This window comes from Accipiter gentilis, chromosome 4, assembly GCF_929443795.1.
Source record: "Accipiter gentilis chromosome 4, bAccGen1.1, whole genome shotgun sequence".
NCBI lineage: Eukaryota > Metazoa > Chordata > Aves > Accipitriformes > Accipitridae > Astur > Astur gentilis.
This window is the reverse complement of record NC_064883.1, coordinates 5226762-5241588: the sequence shown is the minus strand read 5'-3', so window position 1 is coordinate 5241588 and position 14827 is coordinate 5226762. Positions and strand designations below refer to the sequence as shown.

At 38.4% G+C, this 14827-nt stretch overlaps 1 protein-coding gene across 5 annotated transcripts in view; it reads left to right on the top strand.

The window, feature by feature from the left end:
- Positions 1–14827, top strand: part of UBE2E1 (ubiquitin conjugating enzyme E2 E1) — a 50474-nt gene that overhangs the window by 25870 nt on the left and 9777 nt on the right. For all 5 annotated transcript variants that reach the window (XR_007505859.1, XR_007505858.1, XR_007505857.1 and 2 more), the window contains exon 4: positions 12637–12769. Coding sequence is in view for 2 of the 5 variants with exons in the window: in XM_049799017.1 (XP_049654974.1) it covers positions 12637–12769 (133 nt within the window). In the remaining 3 variants the exon portion in view is untranslated. The remainder of the gene's footprint in view (positions 1–12636; positions 12770–14827) is intronic.

Below are 14827 nucleotides of genomic sequence, written 5' to 3'. Positions count from 1 at the left end.
GCTTATTCATCGTACTGATTTCAGAAGGGAAACATAGATGCCTGGTTTTGATACTCAGTCAGTTAGTGTCAAGGATGTTGCTAAGGTAGGGGAAAGCAGAAGACCGGGCAGGAGCCTTCTAGTGCCTCTCTCTGCCCCATTTGACACTGGAAACCAGTGAAAAACAGGGCATTGGAATAGGTGGACTGCAGATCAGATCCAGTCTGGTGATTGCCTATATTTCTTTTGATAAGCTACTAGAGGAACAAAGTTCTGTGGCAAAATTTGTATTTGGCTGTGAACAAAGTACTTATAGTAATGGGTGGACTGAGCTTTATTTTAACATTTTTTTATGTAAAGGGGAAAACTGTTTAGAAAAAAATCTTTGCAAGTCGTGTTATAAAAAGGTTTGTGTCTTATGAAACACCCACACACATATGTATCTCTATATATGTGCGACAAAAGCACCTTTAAGAGTAATTTCCAAAACTATTTCCCGTAATGTTTTGTCAAATTAATATCTCTCTCAGAGAATTGAGTCGTAAAGCTGAAAACGAGTGCACACGTACTTTGGTGTCTTACTCCAGTACTTAATCTTAAGGTTGACTTTGCCTGATCAAATTTCAAGTTTGTAGTATCATTATCTCATGGCTTGAAAGTTACGTGTGTGACGTAGTTTTACTCATATTTATACAGAGTAAATAAAAAAATCGTTTTAAGCTTGGTTAGTTTGCTACTCTGTTACTGATATTACCATTGGGATGATTTTTTTTGTGTGTGTGATCTGTTTTATTCTTCTGTGACAGGCACTAGCTCAGCAGAAGAGAACTATTTTTGGTTAGTTTGCCTTAATTGGAAAAAAGGAGTTGTCTCATCATAACTTTTAATTACATTTGATTAAAAACCCAATATAAAATTAAAAATTATTAGAAGTCCTTTTTAATGATGGGAATGTCAGCTGTCTTTGGAATTTGTCTATTCTTACTGATTTTTTAAGAAGGCTATTTGTGTGTACTCTAAGGGGTTTATCTACTGGCCTTTCTGAACTGAGATCTTCACATAGAAACTTAAAGGAAGAAATATCTCTTTATTTTATCTCGAAAGTTCAGGTGGGATTGCCTAGACTGGCTGAGGAATTTTCTAACATAGTGTAAATAGTGTAAATATATTTACATTGTAAACGTATTGCTGTTAGAACATCTTTATTTCACTAAAACGGAATATTTGAAATGCCTTTTAGTGAGAAAATCAAAGTGAATGAAGCTGTAGTGACTGGAAACAAGTAATTTCTTTGTTCTTACAGTGCTTTTCCTACCTTCATACCCCAAATCCCTGTGATTTGTAGCTAATGATAGATTTATTTCTTCCTCTTATGTTGTTATGTATGTAAAATTACATCAAGCATGGGTGTTAAGGCTGTCAGTTCTTCTACGTGTTTTGCCATACTACTGTTATGCTATTATGCCAGTTTCATATTCGTAATATTTGTGCCTAATTAGAAGTAATGTGTTCAGTTTTTCTTCAAAAATTAATAGTCTAAAATTAGGTGCAAACTGTATATCTGTCTCTGTGTCAGTTTTACAGTTTTGTAGGCATGCCTCTTTATTTCTGTTGCCACATGTATGGAAGTGGTTACAGCATAACAAAAGTGATGCACAACTCTCAAAACATACCTCCTAATCTTGTCACTCTTCTTTTAAGGTGTTACTTGTTAACTAACAGTGCTCAGGTTAAAAGGTTAGAAAATGTAAACTGCTGTCTCTAAAACACTTGCATGTGCCTGTAAGGTGTGCTTTCCTTCTTCTGTCTCTATGAAATGTAATAGAAAAATATCACATTAGTACTACTACCAATTAAAATGTTTTCATCAGCCAATAAAGAAATGCAAATTTTTACTAAATGCCACTAAAGATCCTTCTCTGTGAACTTCATGGGTTGTGCAGGAAGTTTGAGGAGAACATTTATTTTTTTTAATGACTAGAAAAGCCTCCAGACCATGGGAACATATCTGAAGCATTATTTAACATCAGTGTTTTCAGCCAATTACAGTGTAAACTTAGCATGACGGGGTTTTTTTTTTCGTGACAGTGAAAGGTTGAAATGTAGTTTAAGCTAAGAATGCCAGTGGTCAGCTGAAGGAGCAAAGTTTCTAGTCGGTGTGGGACCAGGACTGATGTTGACAAGGATGCCTGGACTTCTTGTGCTCCCTGGCAGCTCCCTTTTACCTGCCTGCTGCGGACCTCTGTCAGCAGAACATAACTGCCACCCGTGGTGTTGTCTTTCCAGCTTATTAAATTGTGGCTAAGTCTTCTCTCTTTGGTGAAACTCAGGGAGGAGCAGACACCCGTGTGGCTTTTATGTGTGTAAATGTGCCATGCTTTTTGTAAAAGGTCTGAGTGATGTAATGCCCCGAGTTGAAACTCTTATTGCCTGGCACTTCATTGTCTTTAATGTTTCCTTACATTCAGGAGATACTTCCAGACAAAAATGTCATGGATTGAAGGCATTGGGAAGTTTGAAAGTCAATGATATGGGTTTTTTTTTGCTTTGGGGGAAGTTGCTTAACATCAATTGCCAAATAGGGTTCTGGAGAAAAAAGGTAATTTGTGATGGACTATATCTGTCCTTCAAGTTAAGGCATGCACATTGGCCCCAAAACTGTATATATTATTTAAGAGTACTGCTTAATCCTCTTGTGGCTCCTTATGTGGATTAAATTTAATGTTCCTAATACTTTGAAAACAAAAAAATAAACAAAACTTTAGGAAGCCACTACAAATGTCTATTCAGGCTATCCTTATGCATGTGACTATGCTGTCAAAAAATCAAAAGCCTATTTTTGTTTTTAAATCCCTTGACAGATTTTTTTTTTAAAGCTTTTGCTCTCATGTCAGCTTCACAATAATATTTGTGTATGTATCTGCTACAATAAATGCTGATTAGCTATTCTGACTGGCTTGTGTTTGCAACTGTTATTAATGAGAACAACTTGCAGTGGTATATAAACAATTTTTAGTGACTGCTATGTAGTCGGCTGGCAGCTGTGCTGTATTAAAGTGCAGGTAACCTTGTTTTACTTAAAAAAATAGTAAACTCTCAGATCTCAGATAAAATTTCTAGTCTGTGCATGTCACTGTTTCAAAACTCAAAGGCAGTGTTTTCAAATTACTTTTCTGCTAGGCAACTTCAATAGTAGTTCAGAATTGTGAAAATCAGGAAAGAGATGCACTGGGTAGTGCAGCATAATTGAGACTATTTTGTTGTTGTTTTGAGAAGAGTAACCAAATCTTGTTTTGGTTTTGGGTGGTTTGTGTAATTTAGCTGTTATTGCCTGCAGTAAAACAGGTTAATCCAAATGCAGTGATTTTGATTTATTTAGTGAATGGCAAGGAAAGGAAGTTAATATAAAGAGTTTAATGTCGATAAAGGAGAAGACATCCAGATTAGACTTCCTTTATTTTTTTTTTCTTTCTAGGTTTCATGTATCATTAAGATATGTCCTTCAAAACATAACATTATGTTGCTAATCAAAGTATATTATCAGTATCCGTACTGGTATGCTGATGGAAAGCAATATAATGATGTGAAGACAAGATAATGGAATGACCTCGTTCTCTAGTTAAGTGGTATTGACTCTACCTATCCTTGATCTAATGTGAAAGGGGAGTCTGTTGGTGTTGACTGGCTAATGAATTTGTTTTAATCTGTAGCATGTTTTTAGGGCAAGTTGGTAGGTAGGTAGGTGGTGGGACAGGAAGATCAGTTTCGGAGCATGTGGTACATGAGAATTTTTTTTTTTTTTTCCTTAGGTTATGTTCTCTTGAAAACTTAAAGTTGCATATAAACTAGCAATCTTAAAATACTGGATCATCTGTTCTAAGTACAGACTTTAAACAGAATTAGTGTAGTTCAGTGCAAGAGAGAAGATAGCTACCAGTCTGGTAATTTATTGTCTGCCCTTTTTAAAATAGCCCTTTTCCTCCCCATGCTTCGAAGTAAGAAAGCTAGCTTGAGGGGACAGTTGGTTGAAGCCACAAGAACCATGTCCTTATTAGTTTGAGGAAGTTTGAGAGTCTTGTCTGCTTTCAATTTTCAGCATAGCAGGGGCGACTTGCCAAGTGTTACACATCATCTTTAACTTTCTGGGGCCAGTTTTTCCAAGATGGTTTGTAGCTGCTGTTGCCCTTTCAGTCCAAGTTACTTAGCATATGCATTTCTTGATTTACAGAACTACTAGTTATAACAAAATCAAGAGGGCAAACTGATGATAAAGTCCGAGATAACCAGTCCACTGTGTTATCTCAATGCTGGATAGGTAGACTTATGAAATAGGTGGGATCTTTCTGGGTTGTTTTTTTTCTTTCCCCTAAACAGGGCAAGTGACTTGTGAAAACAGATGCCTCCAGATCATGTGGGTCCAAACTTAGCAGTTTTACAGTTGATGTACTACAGGATGCCTAAATATTTATGACGTGCTGGGTTTTTTTTTATCTGTTTATTGAGACCACCTTTCATGTTCCCACCCTGATAGGAAGAGGACAGGAGATGGGCATGGAGGACAGAAACACAGATGTAGGTCCCAGTTTGATTCTGGAAGGGAAGGTTATTTGTGGTGGATTTCTATTTTCCCTAATGGATAAAGCGTGGTATTTAGGGGAGAATGCTCTCATCTTTTAATGTAGCACAGTTAGGGCTGCTTATGCGGGGCAAGGGGGCATTATTGAACTGTTATGTTGGTCCAAGGGGGTAGTTTCTTTTCCATGGGTGAAGAACCGACTATGTTCCAGTAAGTGCCAGGAGGAACTAGAGCTTTTGTTCTCTTTTGAGGGGTGCACCACATTTGAGATTAGTGACACAAGAACATTCATATTTATTAATAGTACTGATTCTCTTTTATTGTCTTTAAATACAGGACTGTCAATTTGATGCTGGGCAACCACTTTAAGAGTATGTTTACTTTATGAAAACATTACAATTACAGAAACAAATAGGTTTACTGGATATGTTTCTATACCAACTTCCAAAAACCTGTTGGAATGTGAAAAGGCCCCAAGCAAATGGTGTAGTTGCAAAAATGGTGCATTTGTGAAACTGCCTAATTTTGCTTACCAAATGTAAATTACACATCTGTGTTATAAATACTAAATTTGGAAATGAGGTCTGATGATGTGAAGGAATTTCTGTCCCCATGTTGGCAGCTAATAGTCCGGTTGACAAATGGCAGGAAGGAAACTGATATAAAAATAACACAAGGTTAAGCCGGCAGAGCACAGTTTCTACCATCACATCTTCTTGTCATAAGCCATTGCTAATTGTTAGGCGAGTCAGATTCTCTTCTACTCTTTCCCAATTTGTTTTATTGTTTCTTGTGCAGGGTATTATTTAATGGGAGATGCAAGGTCAAATATAAGCCAGTACATTTTAATTTATTTAATTTTTGGTCACAGTGTCAAGCTATAACTATGAGGAGAAAAGGAAAACAGATGTGCATACAATGAAAATAATTTCATTGACTTCATTTAACATTTTCTGTATTTGTATCCTGTATATACTAAAGCCACAGACTTGCTGCAACAGCCTCTCTGCAGTCATGTTGGATGCTGAGAATGGTCCTACATGTAGTGGGACAAACTTCCAGTGCTTTGAGGTGGAGAAGGCTAGGAAGAAGCCACTGCAATGGAAAACGGGAGCCCTTGAGAGCTGAGCAGGCTGGATTTATTTTCAATTTTGGAACCAATGCTAAATGGATTAATTTCTCTTGAACCTTTTTATGAGGACTTGCTCCTAAATTGAAGTGGTTATTGTTAAACTAAATAGAGCTGCAGCACACTCCTGAGAATATCATAAGTCTCCTTCTGACCTCCCTGCCTGTTAACTGAGATTTTATTTTAAATCTTTGAAGCCTGGTTTAAAAATCAAACTCTGCAGTGAAATTATTCAAGAGGGTTGGCCTTTTCACCAAGTAGTTTAGTAGTAACTTCACAGTAATATTTTGCAGAGACTGACATATTTCAGGTGAAGGTCCTAGATTTGCAAGTACTCCTGGGCATTTCTCTTCCTGTTGTAATTGAAAAGAGTGAGATCTTGGCAACAGTAAGGCTCTTGGTTGTTGTGTGATCTTATTGCCAAGTAGTTTTTATATAAACTGGAAAACCTAGTCTTTTTTTTTTTTTTTTCCTTCCCACAGTGAAATCCCCCTGAAACAGTTTTCCTTGAAGTCCCATAAATCCCTGCATAACACCTTATCAGCCCCATTATCAGAGCTATTTAGTTATTTAGTTCCTTTTTTAACCTCCTAAGAATGTAATTCACTGCACCGTTTATCCTCCAGTTTAAGCTTTGTGCAATTCTTCAAACCTCCCCTCCCCAATTTTACGTTAGTCTGATACTTAAGGGAAAAGCTTTCCCAGATGCTAAACCAGAAATTTAGTGCATGCTCTTCTCTCTTAGAAATGTGGTGGGATTTGTAAGGTACTTACCATTGTGCAATAATATTGTGACTGCCATTTTAAATTTAAGACAGAAAATACAGTACCTTCAATGAGTTACAAGAAAAATAATAATATTTACTGCTTTGTACTTGAAAACCATGCCCCTGACTATGCATTAGAAGGAGAATTAAGTTCTGTTTTCACAATTCTATAGTTTGGATTGCTGTAGCAATATAATGTTCCATCTTTGCTCACTTACCTCTCCTTTCCCTCCTTTGCTCCCTTCTTATGCTTTAATTAAAGCCAGCTGCAACTTTTTCTCTTGCTGTCTTTTCCCTGTGTCTCTCCTTCAGCTCGTAGGCATTTCACCTATGGTCAATCCATCATTTTTAATTAGTGTTAACACAGAGGACCAGCTTGGCTGTGTATAATGACAGTGGGCAAAAAATATCACTCTGATTCATGTAGTCATGTGGTAATTCAGTATATTACCTTTAACTTTCCATGGTTGCCCAGGAAGGGTTTTGTTGTGTTGTGATTTTTTTTTTTTCCTTTTCCTTTCATTTCCATTTTTTGACTAAAAATGGGAAGGAAAAAAAAATTATATCCCACTTTTAAACTACTTGACCTGAAAATGGCAATTAAATGGACGGCCCAGGATATACTTTTAACTCCTTCTGTATTGTGTGGTTGCATTTCTTCCTAATAATTGTGTAGTGTTTTAATGCTTATTTGATAATTGAAAAACCTGTGTAGATTGTGTACATGAGTTTTTTGATTGCATTGTAGCATGCCTAGCATAGTGGGGTTCTGTCTGTGAATGGATTGTCTCAGTGCTATAGTAATAAAAATAATAATAATACATTTTGGTAGCTAAAGCATGTGCAGGAGGTGACAATTTATTTCTAAAATTAGAGCTATGCATTAATATGAGGTTTTGGAAGTGACATGGTGGCCAAAGAATTAGCTGCTTTTTTGTTTGGTTGGTTTTAACTCTGTTCTTTGACGTTCCCATTTTTAACACAGGTTGCTTAGAGATCTATAGAGCAAAATTTCTTTGAATGAAGGGTTTTGCAAGTGTGTGTGTAGCTAAGCTAGATGAGCTGTCCTGCTTCATTGTAGACCCTGCACCTGCCTCGCCCAGTGATCTAGGACTTCTGGGGTACTTTTGCAATCTTTGCACCAGATTCAGTCTGACAATGTAGGTGGGCAAGCTCAGCGTGGACCCACTTTGTGGACTACCAGGAAAGAAAGTATATTTACCCTGAGGTCAGGAGTGGGGTGGATTAGGAGGGAAAATCACGATGCACCAGAACTTTATGCTGCCTCCCTGCCAGTCAAAAATGTCTAATGCCTTTTGGGCTTGCATCTTTAAAAAAAAAAAGGCGGGGCGGGGGGGGAAGAAAAGAAAAAGGGGAGAGAGGGGGAGAAGGAAAAAAGAGACCTCCTAACAGTCAACTAAATATTTCCTAAAGCTGCATAGTAAGGTGATGTACACATGGCCAAGATGCAATTCCATGTTCAGTCATTCACTGTTTCTTACTACAAAATAAAACAACAGCAACAACAAATGTTGCTATCAGTTTGTAACAGCGCAGTTTTATGTTGGAGATCATCAGATTCTTTGCCACCTTGGAATTCCCATGCACTTTTAGTATGTTGTTTGCTTTCTGATTTGAGCTATGTCCCTTGGAAAAGGTCATGTCTGCAGTGTTTTTGGAAATTATTTTCCACAAGTGTGCAACTTCCAAACAGCTTAGGTACTTGCATCAGAGTCTTCCTGTTCAGGGCAAAATAGCCTCAAAAATAGAATCTAGGGGTATGGAGTAGTTGGAGTATGAGTTCGTGGTTTTGTCACTTGCGGTTTTAAATGAAACATATTGTAGTTTTTCATTAGCTGTTATTTACTTCAACATACCATGAAATTGCCCTCCTCATAACCACCCTGGCAGATAGCTGTCTGGCATATTTAAACTACTTTGCTAAATTAGTTAGCTTTTAAAAGGAATATATGCCTCTGTGGTATAGCAGGGTATTAACCTAGTGTCTGTAGCATCGACTAATTTTTGATTCATTTATCACTACTGTGACCTGCTATTGTGTGCTTTCCATAGCTCAAAGAAGAGGAACTGAAGTATTCACTGGGCTGTATTTTCACTAGAGGAAAAGCTTATGTTACCGGTTGGTCAGCTCCTAGAGAGGACTAGGTAGTTTCCAAATGTACTAGCAAGTTGACATAAACAGTGGACTCTTTCTGAGTCATTCTCCTGGAAAGTACCGGCAGTGGGTTCCCAGGGATTTTCATACATTAGCTGCATGTGGTGAACACCAGAAAATCCTGCCTCCCCTCCATGGCATAGGCATACTTTGAGTGATTTCCCCAGGGATGCACAGGCAGAGGAGGGAGGAGGGAGCTGGGAGCTGAGTTTGTGCACCAAAAATATGAGAGGGGTATCATGTAATGTATGCCTGGGATGGAGGTTGTACCTGGCTGGCTTAAACACGAAAAAGCCACAGGGTGGTTGTTCTTGCAGACTATCTGTCGTTTCAGCCTTTTCAGTACATGAAAAGGTGTATGTGTGTCTTCTCCGTGAACACTTAATCTCTGTGACAGTCTGATGTTTACAACTGCTCAGTACTGCAAGGCATCTGAGCATGCAGCCAATTTACCTAGGCATCATTCTGGTCCCCAGCCTCTGCTGTGGGCATTTCTAATTTACCTGTTTGGTTTTTAAGTTGAGAAAGAGCATGGCGCCTGCCAGCAATGGGAGGCAAGGCAAGGTGAGGTTTTGCTAAAGCGACACAACATTGGTTGGGACTTGGTCCAGGCAGAACTTTTGAGTCTCACCTGTGCTAAGACTTTCTCTCTGCATTGCATTTACCAGGAGGATTCAGACTGCTGCTTCTGGACTTGGAAAGTTAGATAGTCCTTCAACAAAAACTACCTTGGCACTGGGCACTTTCCGAAGGGTGTTACTGTCATAACATCTGTCCAGAGGATAAGCCAGCAGCAACCTGGGAATGATCAGAAACAGTTGTTACAGTGGGTGCAGGGCATCTTCGCTGAGTATATCACTGTTTTTCCAGGGAAGAAAGATCTCAGTTGCACTGCTGTGTAACATATGCTGCCTAATATGATAATGATGGGTTGGGATTTTCTCAATTTTCTTTCGGATGTCATCTTTCACTCTGCATTACTGGTCTTTGTCTCATTTCTTTTTTTTGGAAGTGAAGAGGTTGTAGGCTATTGAGTTAAATACAGAAAGTTTTTTTGCTCTCATACTCTTATCTTGCAATGAAAACAGTTTCTATTTTAATTGGTTAAAATTGTCTTCCCAGTGGTCATATGTTGGACAGCTTCAAAATGTTGTGTTAGTAGATCTAGACACTTAATCTGAGCAGTGGTGACACACATCAGGCAAGGTGGCAGCTGTGCCTGTGAGCCCTGTATCTATGCATCAGTGAATTTCTTTTTGAAGCAGGTAGTTGCAAGGATTTTAGACAAAGAATGTAATCTTTAACCTTTGACAGTTTTTTATATATCCACCAGAAGCTAATGCCACTGCACTTTATGCTGTGGTCCAGCGTCGTCACTTTTCTATTAAGCACTAGGTCTTCTTGATCTGCTTGATATTACCTAATCCTAATTTAAATCCGAGCAATATTGCACTCTGAGGCTGACTTGCATCTTCCTCTTTCAGTCTTTCCTTTATAAGAAATCAATGTTAATATGTAAAATTGGACATCTACAGCTATTTCACTCTGTTAATTGAATTATGAAAAGCTTAAAAGGTAAGCTTAGTACATCACTGTTAAAGCCTACTGATGTCATACAAAGATGTTGCACTCTTAATACAGAGGTCTAGCAGTATATTACTTGAATGCAGTGATAGCTCTAATTGGAAACCTGAGGGGATACAAGAGATTTCTAAGACTATTACAAATAATAATATATTATTTGTTAAGTCTGTGGGATTTTTTTATTGACAGTCCTTTGGGTTGAAGCTGGAAATAAAATGCAAAATGTTGAAATATTTCTCGTTGGTTCAGAGGGCTGTATTCAGTGCTAATCGCACATCACATTTCTTGAGTGCTGAAGTGCTCCCAGTTGGCAGTTCTCGTGATATAAATTCCAACAGTAAATCGGTGCTAACAAAGCTCAAGTACCTGTTCCATTCAGTAGCTCCATCTTTAGGGAAGGGAGGGGAGGATGATCACCGGTGCAACTTGCAGTAATGACAGTGTGTCAGTAGGTTGCTAATACGTACATAAAGAGGTGATTCCTTGGAGTGGTGGCTAAGGGTGCCCCAGAGTCCTTTTCACTAAGTTTGCACAGTTAAGCTGGTGTCTTTCAAGAGGTAGAGCTTCCTGTCAAAATACAACGCTCTTCCAGTCTAATGCACAAGTGGTAGCTGGAGAGTACTGAGTGCCCAAATATATAGACCTGCATAGGACAGGGACAAGTCATTAAGGTGGAGCAGGATGCCAGGAGTGTTCAGGATGGAATGGCTTTTACTTTAATTTAGTACCGATCTTAAGCTGCGTGGGATTTTGTGTTCTGTGGAGAGAAATCTTTCCCTAGTGGCTGGTGCATCACTTTGCAGAGAACCTGTCTTCCTTTACTGGTTTCTTACATGCTTTCCTTCCCCTGGAAGCATGCTTTTAGTCATAGCTTTGCTATTGTTGAACTATTTAGCACCAATGTATTGTGAACTTCTGTTTTTAGCTTAATCTGAAAATAAAATTTTAGGTTTGATAACAGAATTAACTTCATTTGTCTCCCTCAATTCCCCTGCTGTCAGGAACATGTTCACCGGTACTGCAAGAGCAGGGGAAAAAAGACTGTCTCTGATCACTGCCGTTACATTGAAAATTTATGTTTTCATAGTTGTATTTCTATTTCTAGCACTTACTAACACCTAACAATTACTCTGGTTCCCTTCACATTTCTCAAACGCATATTGTCATGTATATATTGAATTTATTGGATTGCCTTCCCTCAAGTAATACCGCTCCATGATTGTTATAATATGAAAAGAGCCCCTTTTTTTTTTTTATCATCCTTCTGTCTTGCATTAGCCTTGTTAAAAGAATAGGGAAAGAAGAGCAAGGCTGGTTTGCCTTGTATTAGGGTTGTTAAAATCCAGCCCCTTACAGAACAAGGGGAGAAGAGATTTCCAAAGTCATAGCACATCCATGATGGAAAAAGGTGTGTCAGCACCTCCCCTTATGCAGAGGGAGTTTTCAGCTCTGGCATCTTACAGATAAAATACTACCATAGCAGCACAGAAAGAAAGAGGTAGCAATGGAGTCCTAAACCATTAATGGCTTTATAGGTTGAGCTGTACTTAGAAATACTCGGTGACATATGGCACTCTACAGAATACAAGTGTCTGAGGATCTCGGTAGATCTAACTTTCAACAAACAGACATTTGTGTTCTGCAACACCTTTAGTTTGTACTGCTCTTGGTGAGCTGCTGGCAAGTTAGGGAGAATCTAGAATTAGACAAAGCTGATTTGAGAAAGTGCTGTTTTAATTTGACACAGTGATTTTAATTCCCCTTACAAAAGCAGTTCCACAATACAAACAATATCAATGGTCTGAGTTCTTAGGGCCTCATTCTAGAAATCACTGTAGCAAAATGGTAAAAGTGTAGAAAATTTTGACATTTAAGAGTATCATCATGTATTTGGCTTCCTTCAGTTATACCATGAGCCTTGGTTTAACAATAATATGGGAATATATTTTAATTTTAAAGATCACACAAGATTAATAAAATCAACATAAGTCCTTAATTAATTTCGTATGGTCTTTCATGTAGTACAGCGTTATTAAGGCTGAGCTGGAAGAGCCATTTCTGAAATCCAGTAGGAAATTTTCCTTTGAAACTTAACTTTTCTTTTGTTTTGAGATTGCGTAGCATATTTAGGAGTAGTTCTGGGCAGTCCTGCTCTTATAAATGTCAGGTGAGAGAAGCTGAAAACCATACCCCACCTCTAGTTTCTCAGCTTTGCTGAGCAGTCTGGAACACTGGTAAGTCCAGGTAAGATCTCTGAAATTTTTGGAAGGATTCAATCTACTTTTAATCCCTGTCTTTACTTCAGGTGGTGTATGAAGTATAACACTGAAAACTTTCTTCCATATCATACTTGAAGAATGTAAGAGGTCATATTTATTTGAACTGTGGTAATATTCCTAAACCATTTGGTTTTTTCATCTCGTAGCGCTGGCCCCAAAGGTGATAACATCTATGAATGGAGATCAACCATTCTAGGACCTCCAGGTTCAGTCTATGAGGGAGGTGTTTTCTTCCTTGACATCACATTCACACCAGAATATCCTTTCAAGCCTCCAAAGGTAAGAGACCTGTAGCTGATGTCTTAAGTCATGAATGGTCAACAGACCATCAAGTAGCAAGAAGCAGTGTTAATGGAATGCAGCCCATTTGAAAGCTACTCTCTTTAAGAGCAAGCTTCAGCTTGTTTCGGACAATACGTTGGTTTCTATTAGCTAAATGTTAACAGCTTTTCAAGTCCTCTTGATCGCTATTTTAGAGCTTATTTTCTTTTTCTCTGCTTCTGTTTATAAGAGGTCCTAAGCAATTAGTGCAAGCATCAGGACAGGCCTGAGAAACTGAAAAGTAAATAAACTTTGGGAGAGGAGAAAGGATAGAAGTATTTGTTTCTCAAACCACTCGGTTACCACAAGCATAACAGTTACATGTGTTTTGGCCACTAAAGTCGTGTTTAATTTTTCAGTTTTGTTGGGTACTTGTGTTGTTCACCTGCTTGTACAGTAACAAACTTTTTCTGTAGGTGTGTTGTATCTGTGAAGCTCTTATATTCCAGTCTTGTTATGTTCCAATGCCACAAGGCAAATACCAGTGCAAGTGGATGTTATCTTGTGGTTCACATACTTGGCTGGAGGAAGAGTGTTGGGTTACAAGAAAAGGTGGTTGTGTGTACAGTTCATGTTTGCCTTGTATCTGAAAGCATTTATGTGCGTGTTTAACTTTCTACTTTAAAAGTTGTTGCATTGATGAGATAAACACCAGTGACTGCCCCATCTTCAGACTTTGGTCTAGTCTGCAGTAGAAAGGACTTGCCATAGTTCAGGCCATCAGTCCATCTCAGTGGAGACAAGGCTAATTGGTCATACCAGACAAATTAAGACAAGCTTCCCAAATTAAAGAAACTGACCTTGCTAGCATAACTTCAGGGTTTCTGGTAGTATCAACAGGACCTTAAATTCTACCCCTAAGCTAGGGCTCCAGTTCACAAGCAGCATGGTCTACCTTGGGACATCTCTAGTGATTTCGTGCTGGCGCCTGTCCATTCCTGTTTGGAGGTTCTCTTGCAGCACAGGTGGTTCTCTTGTGTCTTCTGGTAGAGTTTAATTCAGTTCAGAATAGTTTTTCATTATTTTGGTTTAATTAATTTGATTGGAAAATTTATTGTCCAGCCGACTATATGCAGTATCTTCTGTTGTGAGCCCAGTAAGCATTTAAAGAGGGAGCTTTTACCTTCCCATCTGTGCTTTGCTACACCTTTGCTTTCTATGCTACAAGTCAGAAGCATTTATCGTCCCAGGCTTATCCAGCATGATGCCTTACAAGACAATATTAAAACTACCAATGGTATTAAGACAGCCCTATATGCCAAGTTCCCTGATGCAGAACCAAAGATACAGTTTTGTCATTCCAGCTCAGACCTGCTTTCTGCTCTGTGCTTCTGACAGGGATCTCTCTGCCTTTATCTTTGGATGTAAACCCTCACCCAGATGAAAAGAAAGGCAGGATTAAAAAAAAAAAAAAAAAAAAGCAGGCACCACTCAGTGAGGCCTTAAAAGAGTAGTTTAGTGGAGATTCACTGTATTGTAGCAGAGTTGCATTTAAATTGAGTCTTCCATCTAGCAGAGTCCAAGGTGGTTGACAAACCATATATATGTATGGGAAAAAAAACACATATAGCTTCAGTCACATTGAGATGGGATATAGGAGAAAGCATAGCAGTGCTCTAATAGAGCGTACTTGTGCTACTTGAGTACTTCAGGTTTAAACTTTCTTTTGCTGAGAACCCAAGACTCTTATAGCGGCTCCTGTGTTAACACCTACACTAGTGTTAGTCAGTGATAATGTGGAAAATATAATTATAATATTGCTCCTGCTTTATTCCCACTAATTTGTTGATTTCAGATTGCCCAACTGCTTGCAGTGACTGATAAATAATGTTTGTGGGTCATCTGGAAGTGGTGGGACTAATATAATTACCATAGCCTTCCTATATTTGTCTTTTAGGGCAAGAAATAAAGAAACAGCTATTTGAAACAAAACCTAGTGTATCCTTTTGATAATAAGCACTAGTAGAGCAGTAGAGTGGTTGAAGGTCATTTCAAAAGCCTTGACCTCTGAAAAGA